General features: G+C 45.4%; 1 protein-coding gene across 1 annotated transcript in view; it reads left to right on the top strand.

Annotated features, from left to right (window-relative positions):
- Window positions 1-21,718, top strand: part of GIPC2 (GIPC PDZ domain containing family member 2) — an 80,506-nt gene that overhangs the window by 24,113 nt on the left and 34,675 nt on the right. The window contains exons 2-3 of the mRNA XM_051999356.1: window positions 6,019-6,204; window positions 15,805-15,985. Coding sequence (XP_051855316.1) covers window positions 6,019-6,204; window positions 15,805-15,985 — 367 coding nt within the window. The remainder of the gene's footprint in view (window positions 1-6,018; window positions 6,205-15,804; window positions 15,986-21,718) is intronic.

Raw genomic sequence — 21,718 nt, 5'->3', positions numbered from 1 at the left:
CCCTCACGCTGCTTAAGAAGCTGAATCAACTAATTTGAGAAATGTGTTTCCTCTCCCACCCTAACTATGTTTTATACTAGAAATCTGGATGTTTTCTCATAGTTTTTAGGTTTTTTTTTTGTCAAAGAAGTGATGAAATCAGTAAGAATTGTGGAGGGTGGTGGAAGAGGGTGGAAGTTAGAAGAAGGAAACTCTTTAAGATGCTGCCAGGAGGGCAATGATGGGGGGGGGACTCAGAGGCCAAAATAGGGGAGCTTTCTGGGGTAAGGTTGCTGCAACATACTGTGTGTGTGTATGTGTGTATTTCCTCCTTTGACCAGTTCAAAAGAGTGTAAGGTTCAGGTGTTTCTGTCCTAGTTTATGTGGATTTCTCCTTTCCCCTCAATTAAAGGAGACAATTTTCTTCATCCTTTCTTTCCTTCTGCCTTCTCTCCTGACTCCCCTCCCATATATTCCTCTTGCCCATTCATCCTTTTAAGGTCTTCAAAACATGACCAGATCACTCCCAGGCCTTCTGTGACCCCTAATGATGATAGCATTCTGAAGCATCATTTTCCCATTTTAAGATTTGAACAGTTTTCCTTTTTTAGCCCCATATGATCCATCACTTGCTTATGCTGACCTTTTTAAATGTTTCTCTTGACTCCTGGGTTTGGACTTGAGTTTTCCTACAGCTTTGGGCTTTTCATCAGGAATGTTTGGCTGTCCTCTGTTCACTGAAGGGCCATTCCCTCTCTGGAACATTATTTTTAGTTTTTCTGGATGAGCTATCTCTGACTGTGAGCCCTTATCCTCCTCATCTCGGGTTCCCTTCTCAATCTGTCCAATGTATATAATCCAGAACTGGACGCTGCCAATTGGCTTCTCTGTCCTACACAAGGTGCCCCCTAGGCTGGATCTGACACCTCCTCTAGTCTTTCCCTAGAAAGATCTTTCCAGGCTAGATCCTGCCCTCACTGAATGCAGACCTCTCTGTTCTCCCTACATGACGGGGGAACTTGGTGATCCTCCTTCCTGCTGTTCCCCCATTTGGCTCAGCTTTAGCAATCCATACTTGGAAGGTGCTTACATTCTAACAGGAGTGTATGTTCTAGATTCTCAGTAAAATATTAGAGTGCAGGTTCCTTGAAGGCAGAAGTTTTTGGGTTTTTTACTTCTTGTCTTTGGAACCCCAGTACCTAGCATAGTACCTTTACATTTAGAGATGACATTTATACAACACTCTGATTAGCTAAGAGAGATTTTTCAGTGCTTAATATTAAATTGAAAAGCTCACCTTTCAGGATTTCAACCTTACAATTTAGACCTTTGCTCTTGAATTTAGTCTCAAATAAGATCACCAGTTATTATCTTTCTCTAGGGCTCCACAAAGTTTATGGCCCTAACCTTAGAGGTACTTTCTCTGCCAGACTGGATTGCACACACTATTATAGGCCATCTTTTTTAGTTTTATGGACAAAACCATTTTACCTTGGGTCAAGAACCTTCCTAAAGTAACTCTCAGAATTCAATGGGGCAGGCTGGTCCTCTAAGGACATACCCAATTTCTCATATGGCTCATACAGATGGGACGTCTTAATTTAGTGGAACTGGCACTGAAGGAAACCTTCAAAAAGACCAATGAGGGGAATTACTCTTCTCTTTATATTTCTTCTTATTACCACCTTTCTTCTGTAGGAAAGTATGGTGTTCTTGTTCTTTAAAATAATAATTCTCTCTGGGAGAAAGCAGGTTTCTTGGGGAGGTTTTCTGGAGGCAGCCTTAGTTTCAGTTAAAAGTAAATAATCACCCAAATGCAGCCAGGTGATAAGAGTTCAGATCTTTTATTGTGTCCTTCAATATAGCCCTGTTAGCTTTCTTAGAGGCCTTTCTCTCTCTCCTTGGTTCTAAGAGCTCTTGCAGCTTGTCCTTTGCCTCTGCTTTCTTCTGTCTCCAGCCAGCACAAAGATGAAATGGATCTCTTGTCTCCTTAACTTGGGGCTTGGCTAGCTTTCTGGAGAACCTTTCAGACCAGCTTGGTCTCAGTGGAGGAAGTGCAGGAGCCCAGTCACTACAGTGGTGAGAGATGAAGATGAATCTGGTTGCGCCTCTGAGAGAGTGCTTCTCTTCAACTGAACTGATGCTCCCTTCTCAATCTTCAGCTGAACTCCCTTGACTGGGCTTATATATGATTTCTTCTGAGAGAATGGGATTATGGGTTTTCTCCCAGAGTGCTCTCTGGCCCTAAGAGCTTCAAGGAAGGTGTGAATTCACAAAGTTACAAATGACTCTCCCATACTTGTGAATTCCAATGAGTACTTAAATGCTTCTTGCTTATATGAGCTCTCTAAAGGTGTGAACACAAGCATTGTATCAATTAGTTCTACTTAGTACCTTGTTTCAGGTTCTGGCCCAAAACATCTCCTTGTGAGATCAGATCAATGATACTGAACCATGCTAAATTAGATAATTATTGTCTCTATCAACTCGAATGACTTAACAGTTTGTAAAGATTCCAACAGGAAAGAGCATTCCAGATTCCTTGGAAGGATTGGAAAGAAGACTTTTAGTTTAATACAAGAAAATTCTTCTCAAGGTCACTTTCCAGCCCCTTTACATTAGTTTACATCCCTCTACATCCCAAACTGAATTCCACGTCCACTTATAACTAGCAAGATTGTTGGAGTTCTTGTTCTTCTTTTAAAATAATATATAATGTATAATGGTTTTCTCTGGATGAGAGTTTCTTGGGGAGGTTTTCTGGAGGCAGCCTTAGTTGCAGTTGAAAGTAATAATCACCTCAAAATGCAGCCAGGTGATAAAATGCAAACGTTTATTTTCTCCTTCCAAAACAGCCTAGTTAGTTTTTCTTAGAGGCCTCTCTCTCTCCTTGGTTCTAAGAGCTCTTGCAACTTGTCCTTTGCCTCTGCTTTCTTCTGCCTCCAATCAGCCAAGTGGAAAATGGAATAAATCTCTCTTGCCTTGGAGAGAGGGCTTCTGGCTCTCAATCTCCCAGAGTGCTCTGTGTCTGTCCCAGTGTGCTTCTCTCCAATCTAATTCAGCTGAATTCTCTCCGAGAGCCTCTGTCTGTTTCTTATATATGAGAAGTGGGATTATGGGATATCTCCTAGCTCTCTGGCCCTATGAGCTTCAAGGGAGGTGTGAATTTGGATATCTCATACTAAACCCTGAAATCTCCCAAACGTGTGAACTCCAATGAGTAAAGGTGTGAACATAAGCATTGTATCAATTAGTTCTACTTAGTACCTTGTTTCAGGTTCTGGCCCAAAACATCTCCTTGTAAGATCAGATCAATGATACTGAACCATGCTAAATTAGATAATTATTGTCTCTATCAACTCTAATGACTTAATAGTTTGTAAAGATTCCAACAAAGATCCTTAACCAATTTTAACATTATTGTTAGAATTGGAGAATCTGTGGGTTAATTACCTTTATCCCAAACAGAAGAGGGCAAATGGCAGGCAACAAGGTTTTGTGTTGGGCCAAGACCTCTCCCCATATTGCTTTTGCTGAGCCCATCAACGAAGTTGAAACAAGAGAGAGTAGATGAAGGGCATGTGACCAGCTAGGGCACCTCAAAGGCATCCTTTATTCTGGTGCCCCAAGGAGGCTGCCAATTGTCATTGGTTAGCAGACTGTCTACTGATGCTCAGTATCTCTCCAAGGTATTCTATTGTGGGTCCTCACGTCTCTCCTGGAAACGGGCTGCCCAGCCTCCTTCATTCCAGCCAGTGGGTGATCTCTGCTCATAGATGCATCCTTAAAACTGTCTTTCTTGGTTCTTCTCTCTGCAGCATCAACATATTAATGTGTACAAAGAGTTTTAGAATTATTGTCTCATTTGATCCCTTTCAGAGATGCTAGTAGGATTGCCATTTCACAGATGAGGAAAACAAGTCAGGCAGAGGTGCAGTGACTTGCTCTGATGCACACAGCTATTAAGTATCTGAGGCGGGATTTGAATTCAGGTTTTCTTGACTCCAGAATCAGCACTCTAATTACTATGCCACCTAAAATACGTCCTCCCTTCTCTCCTTCCCTCCTTCCCAGTTGACCTCTGAAGTCCATTCTAACTCCAAATTCTCTGGTTTATTACTGCTAGCCCCATTCAGACCCTAACTGCCTCACCGCAAGCACACTAGGAAACTTAATCTTGAAGGATTTTCCTGTCCTTACTCTCCCCTTTCCAATTTACCCTGTAGGAGCCCAGAGATTAATTTTAGGAGGGCAACATTTTAATCATTCCCTTCTTAATGAAGCAATAATTTCCTAACACTTACAAATTTAAGTCTTAGCTTGACATTCAAAGCTGTTTACAATTTTATGGATATACTTGCTAATAATTGCATCTATCCATCATGGCAGTGAACTCTGGGCATAAGAAACTCCCTATCACTAGAAGTTTTTCTGTGGAGTGAGAGGCTGGCTGACCACCTTCAGGGATATTTTAGAGGAGAGTTTGGTTTGGGTGGATATAGTAACTTTTGAGGTCTCCTAACTGACATTTCAGGCCTTTCTTGTTTCTTATAATCATAATCCAAGACTGTCATCCTCAACTTAGAAATATTGATTGTTTTGTCTGGTCTTTCCATCTGGAGGACAATCTGTTTCTGTCCTTCCCTTACTGAAACTGATAAAACAAAACATTTTCTAGTGTTATCAAGACCAGGAATTCTTCTTCTTTTAAAAAATATTTTATCCCCCCAATAATATGTAGAAACATTTTTAATATGTATTTTAAAAGTTTTGAGTTCTAAATTTTATCCCTCCCCTTCTCCTTCCTCCTCCTCTCTCTTCCTCGGATGGTTAGTGATCTGATATAGATTATCCATGTGCAATCATTTAAATATTTTGTATTAGTCATTTTGTGGAAAAAAAGTCAAACAAACAAAAAAAAGAAAATGAAACAGTTTGCTTTGGTCTATGTTCAGATCACATCAGTACTTTCTCTGGATGTAGATTGCATTTTCTGTCTTGAATCCTTTAAAATTGTATTGCTGAGAAGAGCTAAGTCATTCACAGGTGATCATTGTCCAATATTGCTATTCCTATGTGCGATGTTCTCCTGGTTCTGCTTCCTTCACTTTGCATAGTTCACATATGGCTCCCTCCCCCCCCCCCCCCCGAGTCCTTCTGTTCCTCATTTCTTATGACACAATGATATTCTGTGACAATCATCTACCGCTCATTGTTTAGCCATTTCCATAATTGAAGGGCATTCCCCCAATTTCCAATTCTTAGCCATCACAAAAGGGCCACTAGGAAAGTTTTGTAGGTAATTCCCTGTCTTCGGAGTTCTTTCAGATACAAATGAATCTAACGTGGTATTGCTGGATCAAAGGAGATGCAGAGTTTTATAGTCCTTTGGGTAGAGTTCTAAATTACTTCCTAGAATGTAGTCTACAGGTTTTTACTCTTTTTGGTTGTTGTTGTTCCATAGACCCATCTGGCGATGTTGAGTGAAGCTTACAGACGCCTTCTCTGAATTAAATACCCATGTGCAATGTGTTATATGATAAGATATATACACGATACATATATAATCCGTATAGACACACATGTATACACGCGCTCATCTACATGTACTGCTATGCACGTACATACATACACACCTGTAAGTATGTGCTTAGATTGTAGGAAGTGAGCTCTTTCAGGGCAGAGACAATTTTTCAGTTTCAGATTTGATTGCCATTAATGGCCACTTAGTAAGTGCCAGATGAGTTGACTGAAGACTGGCTCTTTCTCTATTTTGGATTCGATTTTGGTTTATTCCTGTTGTGGAAATGGCAGTGCTCTTGGCTCCTTTGATTTCATGTGGATGCACTTGGGGAGATTGCTGCAGCCCAGGCTTTGGCAGATAAGCCTGTCATCTGATCATTATTTCTAGGACTATGTAGATGGGAAGAGGCAATGGAGGCACAGACTTTTGGAAAATCTCTTTCCCTGCCTCAAGCTGGACATCTTTTGCCTTTTCCTAATGAAGAGTAAAATGTTCTTCTTTTCCCCTCCAAACAGATCTTGTACTGTACTTTAAATACTCCCAAGCTTGACATGGAAAAACTCTTGGGATCCCAGCTGGGGCTGGAAGATTCCATATTTGCCCACGTGAAAGGAATCGAGAAAGAAGTGAATGTATGTAAGTCCGAGGATGCCCTTGGCCTGACGATCACGGACAATGGCGTTGGTTACGCATTTATAAAGGTAAGTTGCTTTGTTTTTACATGAGCCTATGGCCATCTGAGTTGTTGGTCTTTATGATCAGGCACTTAGAAAACCAGTGATGGCATGGTCTGCCCAAATTTTTTCCTGTTCTTCCCAAAGAATTTTGTCCACTTCATAGGGTTTTTTTTTTCCTGGAAAGACAGGGCTGACACTCATAGTATGGGGAGGGCTGCTCCACACAGATTTTATTTAGCCCCACTCCTCAATTGCTTGTCACTAGTAAAGCGAAGCTGCTGTCTGTTCATTCTCCTTTTTGCTCTCTTGGCTTCTTTTAAATCCCTTTTAAAAACTCTTTTCAATTATGAGGGATACTTAACTCAGAGCCCTTGAATTTGTAAGAACACCTTGAAATCTATATTGTGATATATTTGATCTCCTATATCATATTTCCATTGATCTGTCCCTTCCCCCATCTTTGTGAGTTCCTTGAGAGGGCAGAAACTTCCCAGGCTGGCCAGGCTTCATTCCCTTGCTGACTGCCTTGCTGATTCTCTGGACTTTGCTATCATGCTCCCATGGGGAAGCCCCCTTTTCTGATTCATTTTGTGTGTTGTCTACCTCCAGTATTATATCAGCTCCTTGAAGGGAAGGGCTGTCTTTCCTTTTGATTGTATTTAAAGCCCAGAGGACTAGCACTTGCTGAGGCTTGCCGAGCCCTCGGCTGCTCATCCACCTTCCGAGTCCACCTTTCACCCAAGTCTCTCCTGGGACTCGGATAAGGTATAGCATGCAATGGCCACACTCCATAAAGCCATTTAGGCAGGTGGGCCAAACTAGACTGAAGGGAACCAATGGATGGACCCAAACCCATGAGTGAGTTAGAGGGAGGTTTTCCCCAAGAATGCAAAGGCTTCCTAGGGTGGAATAGGTCAATAAGAACAATTTGTTCCAGTGGCCATAAGGGGGCTGAGGCAGTTGCTGTGGAGTTAGACATGGATAGCCCAGGGTCATTCCATATACCCTGAGCCAGTTGGGCTTAGATGACTCTGAAAGACAGAGTGAGACTGATAACTTTGTAGTACTTTGCCTCACTTAAGTCCAATTCACAATGGAATCTCCCTCTCCACTCCTGCCCCCCTTGATGTTATTGGCTCTTCAAAACTGAAGGAGGAACAACCATTTATATCCCTGGGGCTTGTACAGTTCTTGGCTTACAGCAAGCACTTAATAAATGCTTGTTGAATGGACTAGCCTTTTATACATTGAAAAAACCCCCAAAGGGGGTCCACAGGGCAAGCTCTACTGTCCAAGGGCTCCATGACACATAAAGGGTCCAAACCCCTGAATTATGTAGTTCTGTGGTGCAAACACTGAGTAGGAAGGCCTGAAGGCAAGAGTGAGAACTTGGGGAGAGATGAAGAAGAAAGTCCCAGAACTTTTCTGTAGTGATTTAGTCTGATTCAAAGAGAAAGTCTGAATGCAAGGAGTTCTTCCTATCTTCCCTAAGATGGAGTTCACCCTCCATTTGTCTCAACACCCATATTGGGACAGGAGCTGTCATGTGGCTTTAGGTGGCGAAACAAAAAGCTGTCCTTTGTCCTGACGCTGACAACCTCCCACAAAGACATTTAATCCGGCAAATATTTCTTAGCTGCCCAAGCAAGCTAGGTGTGGGGGAGATAGACTAAAGTGCCTTTGCCTTTAAGGGGCTTGCATTCTGTAGTATACATGGGCGAAGGAGGATCCACTAGAGTCTGCTCGAAGGAAGTAAATAAAAAAGCGATTTTACAAGGGAGAAAAAGGTAATGACTGGGGGCATCAGAAAGACGTCTTGAGGAGGTAGAGATCCCTGACACTAACCAGGAAAAGCTTGGAGTAGGAGGCCTGGCAAGGTAGGAGAGGAGGAGTGACCCGGCAAAGAACCCAAGGCCCTCTTGAGCCACCTGGTCCCAGCGGGCCAGAGGGAGGACGGTCCGAAGTCCTGGGGCTTGATGGAATGGAAAATCCTTGTGGTGGGAAAGTCATGCAGAATTATCTCCAGGAATTCAGGCCATGAAGCGGAGACTGCGCTATCTCTGCTGTGCCAGCCCGGGGGCCTCACAGAGGGTGGGCAGAGGAGGAGGGGGCAAGAAATGGGACAAACGTTCCTGGACTGCTGAGCAGGTCCTCGGGCTTTCTTTCTTGGTGATTCCCAACCTGCTATGCCTATTTCCCAGTACTAGGCCCCCTTCCTTTGTAAGAAAGACGACACACTTGAGTCAAGAGTTCAGCAGCCTAGGACAGCATTTGAGAAGAAAAAAGAATGTCAGAACATGGGCTTTTACAATCTCCGCTTCACATAGCATGGAGGCTTTGCTGTATCTCGGGGGAAAGGCTGCTGCGCTCAGCCTTAGGAAGCCCTAAGGTTCAATCTGCTTCTGACACTCCAGCTAAGGCAGTCTGGGAAAAGGGCTTGACTTTCTGGGTCTCAGGGGATCAGTTCCCCAAGATTTAGGGATGTTAGAGCTTTATTGGTGGAGAGTTTGCCAAGGATGAGCTCTTGGAATTTTTCTTTAGAAAGCTGTATACGCAGAGAAATGGGGAGGAGAAAGGAATACATGATGACCCCCAAATAAACTAGGATGTGCCTTGTTCAGTTGGGGAAGGAGACTTTGGGGAAGAGACCCGAGTATGGCAGCAGGACTGCCCGATGGTCCAAGCAAAGGGCGCCATGCGTCTGGCTCCACTGTAACCTCAGATGGCAAGGAGAGAAAAGCACTCAATGCCGTGTGGATAATGGGGAAGGGGAAGAGAATATGGGATGTTTCTAGAGTTCCTATTCTGTGCCAGACACTGGTGATGCTGATTAAGAAGAAACAGATGCTTTTATTCACTTTTCATTTCTTTAAAAAAAATTAAGTAATTAATTAAAAATTTGGATATCAGTGGAAGCAACTAAACATGTTAGTAGAGATTTTTATATAAATTCAAGCATTCTAACCCTTTTCAGGTAAGTTCTGTTCATTTTCCTTCTCTTTTCTCTTCACCTTAGCAGAAGGATTTAATTTCTCTGGCTTGTCACTCTGTTATTTCATTAAGATGTTTTCAGGTTTTTTTTTTGGGGGGGGGGGTTCTTTATGCTTTTCAGTTTTAGTAGCAATGTAGATTCTCCACTTGGTATACACAGCATTTATTTGTTGTCTTCAGTTGGACACTTAGAGTTTGGAGGGTTTGGATTTGCTTATTTTTTTTAATATTACATATAACATTGATGTGAAAAATTTTAGTTACAGGGGCCTCAGTTTTCCCACTTGTAAAAAGAATAGGTTGAACTAAATGGTTTCAGGGTCCCTACAAGCTTTAAATCTTTGATTCTTAAAACAGGAGTTTTGTTTTTAAAGAAAGGGGTATGCTTCTGATAACACTTTCAAGTCATTTTCCCAGAAACGGCTAGTTGGGGCTCTTATTACTTCCAGATTGCTAACCCAAAACATTATTCAAAAGGGATGCTGAACCTGAGGTTGTGGAAATCGTGTGTGTGTGTGTGTGTGTGTGTGTGTGTGTGTGTGTGTGTGTGTGTGTGTGTGTGTGTAAGTAATAGAATACTCCAGGGTTTTCTTTCTAATTCCATGTTGGTTTGTTTTATGTATTTACAAACAAGATTCTGTAGGATTTTGGTGGAAGTCACCCCCACCACTTTGATATGGTGGGCATATCAAAGGGGGCCAGGACTCCCCCACCCACACACAGGAGGGGGCAGCAGCTACTTTTAAATTTAAAATGACCATGACTTCTGCTAGCATGGGTGATTTTTAGAAAGTGAAGGGAAGTTTCTTCTTCTTCATTAAGTGGGAAACTATTTTATAAATAGTCATTAACCTCATTCTTTTCAGTGTCCTGCTTCTATCTATAGACATTTTAAAGATGTAATGATGCTCTGTGGTAACAGGACCAGAATGTCACATTCTCTCCCATTCTGGGGGCAGATCCATTTAAATCATTCCTTTAGGAGCAAATTGTGCCCTGGGCCAGAAGCCATAAAGAGGAATTTCCCTGCTTTCTTCCTCCTCCCCATTCAACTTCTTCCCCCCCTTTCTCCTTCTGCTCCTTCTCTTCTTCCTCCTCACTCTCCTCCTCTCTTGTACCAGACACATCATCTTCTGTAATAGTAATGCTCTCTCTTTATCCCACTACTCCCTCCCCACAGTTTCTTCCCTTCCCCTCTGTCTCTCTTTCCTCTCTCCCTCTCTGCCTCCCAGATGGACTCATCCTCAAATACTTATAAAATACATACAAATACTTTTAAGGTCATCCTGTGGGAAAAGCCCTGCTGTAGAGACAGATAAGTGGATTCCAATCTCACTTTCTTCCTACCTGTGGACTAGCTGCTTTATCTTCTCAACGGACTAAAGAGCTCTGAAGTTCTCATCACTCTTAACTGAGTCTTTTTTGTGTGTGAGATTATTGGAGTTAAGTGACTTGCACCGGGTCACAAAGTAAGGAAGTGTTAAATGTCTGAGGGTGGATTTGAACTCAGGTCCTCCTGACTGTAGGGCAGGGGCTGTTTCCACTGTGCCATCCAGCTGCCCCCTCCCATCCTTCTCAATTGATGATTCTATTTGGTGACAGGTACTCCGCATAGGAAGGATGGGGGAAGCCACATAACCTGCCCTTTGAGCCCAAAAGCAGTGCTCATCAGAGAGCAAATACCAAATCTTTCAGGGAGTGAGAGAAAGAAATAAGAAGAGGGGGTGGGCAGAATAAACCCCGGAGCTGAAGGTGTGTTGTGAGGCAGAGGGGAGGAGAGCATGCCCTCTAGGAGGGACAAAGCCTGCGTCAAAGGATGGACAGCAAACAGCTCAACTCGGCTGGCATAGACGGGGGCCCAGAGCTGTTCAAGCGTCTCTAAGATTGTTGTTGCCATTCAGTTCACGAAGGAACAGCAGGACAATCGGATTAGAAAGGAGATGACGACAGGCTTTAAAAAGTCCGGAAGAAGGGCTTGTATTTTATAGTTCAGTAAGGAAGGGAGCCCCTGAGCTTCACCGGAGGCAGAGGCCTGCTTCACCACTCGTCGCCCTGCCCCCGAAGAGAGGAGGCTCGGCTCGGAAGGCGGCCGGCGTCCAGACACCTGGGAGCCTGAAGAGAGGCTTGAGCACTGAAGGACAGCTTGGAGAAGGCAATCTATAAGAAGTCTCGCGCTGGTCCAGGATCTTGCCTCAGTTTTTTGTTGGCTTTCTGATGCTTTTATTGTTGGTTTCATAATGATTTCTTTTCACAGCCAGGATGTGCCAGGAATCTTCTGCCTTTCCAATCACATCTACATCTAATCACTATGCCCATCTTCTCTTTCCCTATATTTTGACTTGATTATACATTCTCTGAAAAGAAAGACCGTAGTTTATTTAATATTTATGTCTTTTAGTATGTAGGATGCTGCTTTGGGCTTTGTAGGTGTTTAATACTTGGGTCTCCACAGTTTGGCCACCTTCCTGGCCAATCAGTCTTGGTTTTTTGCCTGTGATCTAGAAGCATTAGTTTTTTTTTTTTTTTTTTTTTTTGGTTTGTTTGTTTGTTTGTTTGTTTGTTTTTTTGGAAGTTCACACAATTATAACTTTATTTTATTTTTTTAAATTTTTATTTAATAATTACTTTATATTGACAGAATCCATGCCAGGGTAATTTTTTTACAACATTATCCCTTGCACTCGTTTCTGTTCCGATTTTTCCCCTCCCTCCCTCCATCCCCTCCTCTAGAAGGCAAGCAGTCCTATATATGTTAGATATGTTGCAGTATATCCTAGATACAATATATGTGTGCAGAACCGAACAGTTCTCTTGTTGCACAAGGAGAATTGGATTCAGAAGGTATAAATAACCCGGGAAGAAAAACAAAAATGCAGATAGTTCACATTCGTTTCCCAGTGTAGAAGCATTAGTGTTCACAAGTTCTGGTAATAGTCATTGGGCTCCAACTTCCTCAGTTTGCCTGTTAGAATATAAACTCCTGGAAGGCAAAGACTCCACTTTCTTCCGTACATTATGAACATTTGACCAGATCCCAGATGCAGAGGGCTGAAACTCTGAAAAGGTGCACCTGAATCAGGCAGCAGAGGCTTAAGGCTAATCATCTATTCGCTGTGAGATAATGGCTCTATAAGCATATACTTAAATGAGATGGTGATGTGATGGCTCTCCTCACCATTGGTGCTTGCTGAATGTGTGGCGATGAGGTAATCATAGACAAGAACAAGAAGGGGTGAGGTCAGAGTTGCTCTGCTGCAGGGCGAGGAGGAGGGAGGCTGGAGACTCCGGACTCCAGCATCCAGGATACATCTTTGGCAAGCCATGTCGCAGCTTGCCTGCCTCCTTCACTTCTCCCCCTAAAGACTAAGGACTTTACTCTGACTGATCCTGAGGCCCTCCAAGGAGCTAACCTGGACATTATACCCAGCTGTTTTTCACTACGAGGAAACGGACCCATTACATAGAAAGTCATCAGGACCATTGTAGAGCTGATGTTTCAGTGTTCTGATGCTAACCGCCTGCTGACTTTCAGAGTCCTTGGTAATCTAGCCCCTTCATACTTTCCGAGTCCTCTAGATATACTTCCTCCATATATCCGACATCAAGTAACACTGGCCCTGCTCTGATTTCTTTCCCCTTTCTTGACTCTTCCCGACTTCCTCACACTTCCCACTTTCCTTTTCTTGCCTTCTCTGGAATCCTCCAAATCCCAGTGAAATCTCACCTTCTACAAAACTTTTCCCAATTCTTTCTTTCAAGACGACCTCCACTTTATCCTTCATATCCCTTGCTTGGATGTGGGTGTCTGCCCATTCATTATCTGCCCTGTTATCCTAAGAGCCATTTGAGGACATGGCTTTTTTTTCTTTTCTTTTCTTTGTATCTCTAGTTTGTAGTAGCCAGTGCCCAGATCACAGTAGGCACTTTATGAATGCTTTTTGACTTGGTTTGTTATTATTCCTTTTTTCATATTGTGATTGTGGAGCAATAGACTGATCTTTGTTTGTGGGGCAAGATCCTTTTTCTTTCAGGAAGGTAATTAACCCAAATTAATGGCTTGTGACAAAATATTCAGGCTTTATTCCAATTTTCCTACCTTTCTTTCTAAACCATTGATTCTCTTCTTTCTCTATTTGAATTCAAGACCTTCACTTTCCCATTTTATCTTTTTCTTTAATTGCTTTAATTAATGTAATTCATTGAACTTTTCCCATCCTCTAGTAGTTACTTAGGAGACTCCTTTCACTTGCTTGCGATTACACTGGAGCTCTAAAACATAATAATTAATTAGATAAATTGTTGTGCTAGATGGAATTCAAAGAATGACTCAGTGAAGATCAAATTCAGGTTTTTCCCAGTCCTTTTTATGCTGAACAAATTGGTAAAGATTTTGCTGAACAAAGTCTGAGGCTGTCTTTAGAGACTATCATATTCTGAGCATTCACTTTTCTTTCTGTCCCCTGAGTCTTTCCATTGATTGGATTTCATTGGGTTTTCTACGGGCAATCAAGGAGGGGCCACCCCACTTTCTCACTGATCCAGGAGCAGCTACTGTGGCTTTCCAGTGAAGCACCCATCCTGGCAGGTCGAGCACAGAGGTAGCAGAGCTCAGGTTTCCTTTGCTTGATCCTGACGTCCTGGAGAGTAAATGAGCTCTGTCTGAGTGGGCAAGATCAGGTTACTTTCATGGAGGAAGTTAATTAACTCTCAGCCATGTTATCCTGTGACAAAACAGCATTTTATAAGATTTTATAGTTTATGGAGAAGTTGAAGTCCAAACTGACTTTTGTATTTAATGAACAAAATAAAGAATTGAACAAATAAAAGCCACTGAACATGTCTTGATGAAGAATTTTTGGTAGCCAAATGCTGTTCTAGAGATTACTGGTGGTGTTGGTAATATGAAACCCACTTTTCCAACATAATTTGGTCCAACAAGAATTGATTTAATGAGCAGGGCCCAGCCTTTCTAGCTTCAACAGGTTGATTGATTCTGTTGGGGATGGATGGGAATAAAGCAGAGGAAACAAATGAATATAAACCCGATTTGGTTTTTCCGCAAGTCTTAGTGAAATTTTTTCTTTTTATATCCTGGTGATCTCTCCTTCCCTCCACATGGAAGCTTCCCTTGTGACATGACAAAGTTAGTCACCATAACTGACTGACTATGCTTGCCACACTATGCCTGTGGCCCCTCATCTTTTTGCTAAGAAGTGGAAGGTTCGTTTCATTATCTGAGTTTTATTTTGTGTTATTTTGGTCATCCAGGACCCAGACTGCTCTGCGTTCAACTTAGCCTCAGTTCGTGTATAACTTCCCTTATTTTTTCTTTTGGTCCATGCGAGGGGAAAGAGGGAATTAAAACCATGTGGCTTCAGTGCATCTTAGGGTTTGGAAGGAAACGTTCAAGTCAAAGCAGACAAACCAGAGATTGGAACTCAGGATTCTTTCCATTGCTCTGTGGAATTATGAGAATTCATAATTCTGTGGTAGTAGGGAAGCACTTGGAGTTTTCTGCCACATTTTAATTCCATAAAAGTCTCATTGAAATACCTTTCCTGAAGTCCTACCTTAGCAATTCACCAAGGCAAGAAGATGAGGGGGGCACCCGGCAGGTCCTCCCAAACTGGAAGGGCTAGAGACAGACAGATGCACCCACAGCTGACCAGCTTCGGTTATTTTCTATGTTTCATCACCAGAAAGTAAGTCGGTTGTCTGGAGAGGAATCCTTTGACCTGGAGCCACCCCGGAGGACTGCAGTGGAGGGATTAGGCAGCTCAGTAGGGTTATGCCCTGGGAAGACTTGAGTTCAAATCTTCCTGAGCAAATCACTTAACTATTGCCTGTCTCTGTAAAAAAAATAGCTCCTCCTTCCCAAAGTTGTGGTAATCAAATGAGATAAATAAATAAATAACTAAAAAAGAAATGCAAAACTCTTGCAAACTTTAAAGAGCCATATAGATGGCAATTATTTCTACTATGGTCTGTACCCAGGGCTGTGATGGAACTACATGTACCAGCTTGCTAATACATTGTCAAGTGTTCAGTTTGAGCATTTGCCCTTTGGACATTAATAAACATTACAAATCAGAGCTTAATTTATCATTTGATTAATATTTTAGGCTTAAGAAATTAATTGAAAAATTGTAGTAAGGCAGAATAACTTAAAACTGTGCTATATTCACACTTAAAAATTATTGTTGGCTCTTTGGGGAGTCAGTAGTTAAGCATTCACTAGAACACTCTTTCCCTTCCCACTCCCATCTTCTTCATCTGTGAAGGTTCCCGGATGAAATCCCAGTCCTTTCTGGGACTGAAGTGACAAGTCTTTTTCAAGACAAAAAAGCTTAACAGTTCGACTGGGTACTTTCAGGATATGATTAATGCTTGTTTTAGAGACCATGGAACTGGGGGGGGGGAGACGATGAGAACTCTTGAGTTAAGGACATTCCTTCATTCACCAGGCGAGCTTATCTCCTGGGACGTGCCCCAACACTTCTAAATCAATATTCCTGGCTGTGTTTAGAATTCCTATCAGGGGACTAATGGGACCATGAAAATGGGTCTTTTGAAAAATGAGAGGAATCGCTTGAAAATATTTGTGACACATTTACTGTGCTCTTCCCCCAACAGAAAATTAAAGAGGGCAGTCTAATGGACTCTGTGAAGACTGTCTGTGTGGGGGATCACATCCAAGAGATCAATGGGGTAAACATCATTGGCTGGAGGCATTATGATGTGGCGAAGATGCTCAAAGAGCTCAAGAAGGAGCAGTTGTTTTCGCTGAAGTTAATAGAGCCCAAGAAAGCTTTAGGTAAGCTTTTCTGAGAGCCCATGCGTGGGCCAGGGACATGACTGTGACCAAAGCAGAGCCTGGGCGGTCCTGGGGTCTGGCTTTTGCCATGACCTCGGTCACTTCCTTAAAATACCCTGGGCCAAAGGGGAGGGAGGTCACCCACCCCTTATCAAGAGGAGGAAACTGAGGCCTCTGGGCTTGCTAGAAAGCCTCTGGTCTTTTGGGCTTAGAGTCCCTGGAAAACTGGCTGCCTGTAGAGGGAGGTGCTTCCAAAGGAGCTTGGACTTCTTCCGTTGCCCAACATGACAGGCTGCTGCTCAGACTCAATCCCCTGATGATGATGATGATGATTTTATATATATATATCACAACTTTCTTGGGAGCTGCGAATAGCCACATTCTAAAATTCAGCAGAAGTGGCCACTTTATGTTATGCACACAGCTAGAAATAATGCCATTTTTTTCTAGCTGCTTTTTCCCTTGATGGTGACATCCCTTCGTGCCTGTTTTGGCTGCAGCTGCCTTCCAGCCTGGTCTTCAGCCCCCTCTGCCTGCCCGGGGATGATTTCTCAGCAGGAGATGGCCTCCCTGGGTTCCTTACCATCCCACCTCGTTGTGTCTCTAACAGCCCTCTTGCATGAGCCATCCCTGGAATGCCGGGCTACATGTGAGTCCATGTCCCTCCCTGGAACGCCGGGCCACATCCATGCACCGTCCCTTGTGCTGTGCTATGGGCACCCACCATCTCTGGGATGTTGTGCTTGTACGTGTGCCCTGGGAAACTGTATTCCACATAACCGTCGGCACAGAACCTTGCATTCTACGCAGGCCCCGGCCCTGGGACATTGGACTGATGCACATGCTGTCCCCGGAATGTTAGGCTGCATCCATGTGCCCTCCCCCCCCTTGGGCTGTGGTGACCCCCCTGGGTGTAGCCACCCTCCCTCCAGCTATTCTGAGTGTTGTCTACTTACAGCCAAGCTGGGGAGAACGACTCTTTGTTCTGAAATGTGAGTGGCGCTTTTGGGGAGACTGAGCGGGATGGAGCTGTGGACAGAGCACTGGGCCGGAGTCAGGAAGCCCGAGGGCACATCCAGCCTCGGTCCTTACTGGCTGCTAGTCTGGGGCAAGGCACCGTGGCCCCGTCTACCTCAGTTTCCTCAATTGTAAAACGGGGGATAATAACAACGTCCGTCTTCATGCTACGCGTGTTTGTATTTATCAAGCCCCTGGCACAGAGAGCATACTACCATGATGAGAAATCATGGGACAAAGTTCAACTCCTGGGTGAGCCGCGTGGGTCCCTTTGGGACTCCTGTAATTCAGAGGCCCAAGGACGGTCCTGGAACCAGAGATTCTCTTCCGGTTGCCCATCCCACAGACAGGTTCGGGACGCCCCTCGGCCTTGCTCTGTGCTGGCCCCAAACTGCCGGATTAGCTCTGAAACCAGGGATCCCACGCGTGCTCGCAGATCCCCCGTGGTCAGAGGGGACAGGAGCCCCCGGGCCAACACGGGCTTGGGCCCGCGCAGTAGGTGCGGGGCTAGCGTGTACGACGCTGTGCCAGCCATGGCGGGCAGAGTGTCTGTGCCACCCAGTGCTCCGGCGCGGGATGTGGGGTGAGGCTCCGGGGAACCGCCTGCACGCAGGGAACATTCCAGGGACCGCGGGCTGCAACGCCGCGTTCTAGTAGGGCGCATGTGCCAGGGCGGTCCCTCGGGGTGCGCCTGTAGTCCCGCCCTTCAGAGCCGCTGGCTTTAGGCAGCCGCTAGTCCGAGGACAGTGCCGGTGGGAGCGGAATGTGCCAGGGAGGGCACGGGAAGTGCAACAGCATTTCGGGGAAGTACATGCATGTGCAACAGCATTCCGGGGAAGTACATACGTGTGCAACAGCATTCCGGGGAAGTACATGCGTGTGCAACAGCATTCCGGGGAAGTACATGCGTGTGCAACAGCATTCCGGGGAAGTACATGCGTGTACAACAGCATTCCGGGGAAGTACATGCCTGTGCAACAGCATTCCGGGGAAGTACATGCATGTGCAACAGCATTCCGGGGAAGTACATACGTGTGCAACAGCATCCCGGGGAAGTACATGCGTGTACAACAGCGTTCCGAGGAAGTACATGCGTGTACAACAGCATTCCGGGGAAGTACATGTGTGTACAACAGCATTCTGAGGAAGTACATGCGTGTGCAACAGCATCCCGGGGAAGTACATGCGTGTACAACAGCATTCCGGGGAAGTACATGCGTGTGCAACAGCGTTCCGGGGAAGTACATGCGTGTGCAACAGTGTTCCGGGGAAGTACATGCGTGTGCAACAGCGTTCCGGGGAAGTACATGCGTATACAACATCATCCTGGGGAAGTACATGCGTGTGCAACAGCATCCCGGGGAAGTACATGCGTGTGCAACAGCATCCCGGGGAAGTACATGCGTGTGCAACAGCATCCCGGGGAAGTACATGCCTGTGCAACAGCATTCCGGGGAAGTACATGCATGTGCAACATCATCCTGGGGAAGTACATACGTGTGCAACAGCATCCCGGGGAAGTACATGCGTGTACAACAGCGTTCCGAGGAAGTACATGCGTGTGCAACAGCATCCCGGGGAAGTACATGTGTGTACAACAGCATTCTGAGGAAGTACATGCGTGTGCAACAGCATCCCGGGGAAGTACATGCGTGTACAACAGCATTCCGGGGAAGTACATGCGTGTGCAACAGCATTCCGGGGAAGTACATGCATGTGCAACAGCGTTCCGAGGAAGTACATGCATGTGCAACAGCGTTCCGGGGAAGTACATGCATGTGCAACAGCATTCCGGGGAAGTACATGCGTGTGCAACAGCGTTCCGGGGAAGTACATGCGTGTACAACAGTGTTCCGAGGAAGTACATGCGTGTGCAACAGCATCCCGGGGAAGCACATGTGTGTACAACAGCATTCTGAGGAAGTACATGCGTGTGCAACAGCATCCCGGGGAAGTACATGCGTGTGCAACAGCATTCCGGGGAAGTACATGCATGTGCAACAGCGTTCCGGGGAAGTACATGCATGTGCAACAGCGTTCCGGGGAAGTACATACGTGTGCAACAGCATCCCGGGGAAGTACATGCGTGTGCAACAGCGTTCCGGGGAAGTACATGCGTGTGCAACAGCGTTCCGGGGAAGTACATGCGTGTGCAACAGCGTTCCGGGGAAGTACACGCGTGTGCAACAGCGTTCCGGGGAGTACACGCGTGTGCAACAGCGTTCCGGGGAAGTACATGCGTGTGCAACAGCGTTCCGGGGAAGTACACGCGTGTGCGACAGCGTTCCGGGGAAGTACACGCGTGTGCGACAGCATTCCGGGGAAGTACACGCGTGTGCGACAGCATTCCGGGGAAGTACATGCGTGTGCAACAGCATCCCGGGGAAGTACATGCGTGTGCAACAGCATCCCGGGGAAGTACATGCGTGTGCAACAGCATCCCGGGGAAGTACATGCGTATGCAACAGCGTTCCGGGGAAGTACATGCATGTGCAACAGCGTTCCGGGGAAGTACATACGTGTGCAACAGCATCCCGGGGAAGTACATGCGTGTGCAACAGCGCTCCGGGGAAGTACATGCGTGTGCAACAGCGTTCCGGGGAAGTACATGCGTGTGCAACAGCGTTCCGGGGAAGTACACGCGTGTGCAACAGCGTTCCGGGGAGTACACGCGTGTGCAACAGCGTTCCGGGGAAGTACATGCGTGTGCAACAGCGTTCCGGGGAAGTACACGCGTGTGCGACAGCGTTCCGGGGAAGTACACGCGTGTGCGACAGCATTCCGGGGAAGTACACGCGTGTGCGACAGCATTCCGGGGAAGTACATGCGTGTGCGACAGCATCCCGGGGAAGTACATGCGTGTGCAACAGCATCCCGGGGAAGTACATGCGTATGCAACAGCATTCCGGGGAAGTACATGCATGTGCAACAGCGTTCCGGGGAAGTACATGCATGTGCAACAGCGTTCCGGGGAAGTACATACGTGTGCAACAGCATTCCGGGGAAGTACATGCATGTGCAACAGCATTCCGGGGAAGTACATGCGTGTGCAACAGCATTCCGGGGAAGTACATGCGTGTACAACAGCATCCCGGGGAAGTACATGCGTGTGCAACAGCGTTCCGGGGAGGGCACTCGTATGTAGGGAATATTCCAGGGAGGGCATATGATGTACTTCAGTGTTCCAGGGTGGGGCACATGGATGCAGCCTAACACTGCGGGGACAGCACGTGCATCAGTCCAATGTCCCAGGGCCGGGGCCTGCGTAGAATACAAGGTTCTGTGCCGGCGTTTATGTGGAATACAGTTTCCCAGGGCACACGCACAAGCGCGACATCCCAGAGACGGTGGGTGCCCATAGCACAGCACGAGGAATGGTGCACGGGTGTGGCCCGGCGTTCCAGGGAGGGGCGTGGACTCACATGTAGCCTGGCATTCCAGGGATGGTGCAGGCATGTAGTATACCATGCCAGGGATGGCACACATGTAGTATACCATGCCAGGGATGGCGCGTGTATGTAATACAATGTTTAGAGATGGTAATGGACTTATGTGTCCAGGGTAGCTGCATGTAGCACAATGTTCCAGGATGATCCGTGTATTAAGTACAATGCTCTAGGGATGGTACATGTGCATGCATGATGTACAGTATTTTGGGCACAGTAGAGCTTCTTTGATCATGTATATGTGTATACGTATGTAAAATATCACAACATATTTTTATATTATAGTATATATTATATATGTAATATAATTATATAGAATATATGTAACATAAGTATATAAAATGTGTCATATATAGTATTTATAACAAATTTTTATATTGCACATTATAATTTATAAATTATATTATACTTATAATATTAGATTCAGAGCTGGAAGCAAACTTGGACTTCATCTGGTCTGACTCCTTCACTTTCACCTTCATTTTTACAGATGAGGAAAGCATGTCAGAGGCAAGATTTGAACCCAGGGCCTCTGAGTCTATAGGGACCTCCCTCTCTTTAGGGATGGCCCCTGAGCACCAGAGAGGCTAAGTAGTTTTTCTGAGATCATACAGAAGGCCATGTCAGAGGCAGGATTTGAATCCAGATCCTCTGTCTCCAAAGTCCTTGTTCTTTCCCCTGTAGCCTCTCCGCTTTCTAAAAGCAAGCCCAAGCTCACACTTCCATAGCATTTTAAGGATTTCAAGACATCTTATGGATTCTTTCCAAGACAGACACTGTCGCTGGGACTTCCTCAGTTTGGCAGACACGGAGATCTTCTTGGGAGAAGGTTTGAACCTGGGCTTCTGGAAGGCTAGGTGGAGGGTCTGCTGGCAGGAAGAAGCTGAAGACACTCCGATGTATTTCCCTGCCGGACTCTGCCACAGGATCATGGCCCCTGTTCTTGGGGTACCTTTGGAGGCCTCAGTTTACCCCCCTCTTGGCTGGCCCATTCCAGTCTGGGCCAGGAGCTCTGGGCAGCCTTCCTGATCCTTATCAGGCAGTGTCTGGAATGATGCTTGAGAGATGGTTGAGGTCATTTCCTTTTTCTCTTCTGCCTTTCCCAATGACCTCAGCCTGAAGTTGGCCCAGTAAAACTGAGCATTTTCCCCAGGCTAGGGAAATCTGTTCGTTCCTTTAAAGACTAGATCTCCTCCCACTGACTTATTAACCCTTTGTAGCTTTTTTTTTTTTTAAACAATGTGGCCAATTGTACTTTTCTTTCCCCTAT

Source organism: Antechinus flavipes, chromosome 4 (assembly GCF_016432865.1).
Source record: "Antechinus flavipes isolate AdamAnt ecotype Samford, QLD, Australia chromosome 4, AdamAnt_v2, whole genome shotgun sequence".
Taxonomy (NCBI): Eukaryota; Metazoa; Chordata; class Mammalia; order Dasyuromorphia; family Dasyuridae; genus Antechinus; species Antechinus flavipes.
Note: the sequence above shows the minus strand (reverse complement) of the source record. Positions and strands in the feature narration are given on the sequence as shown.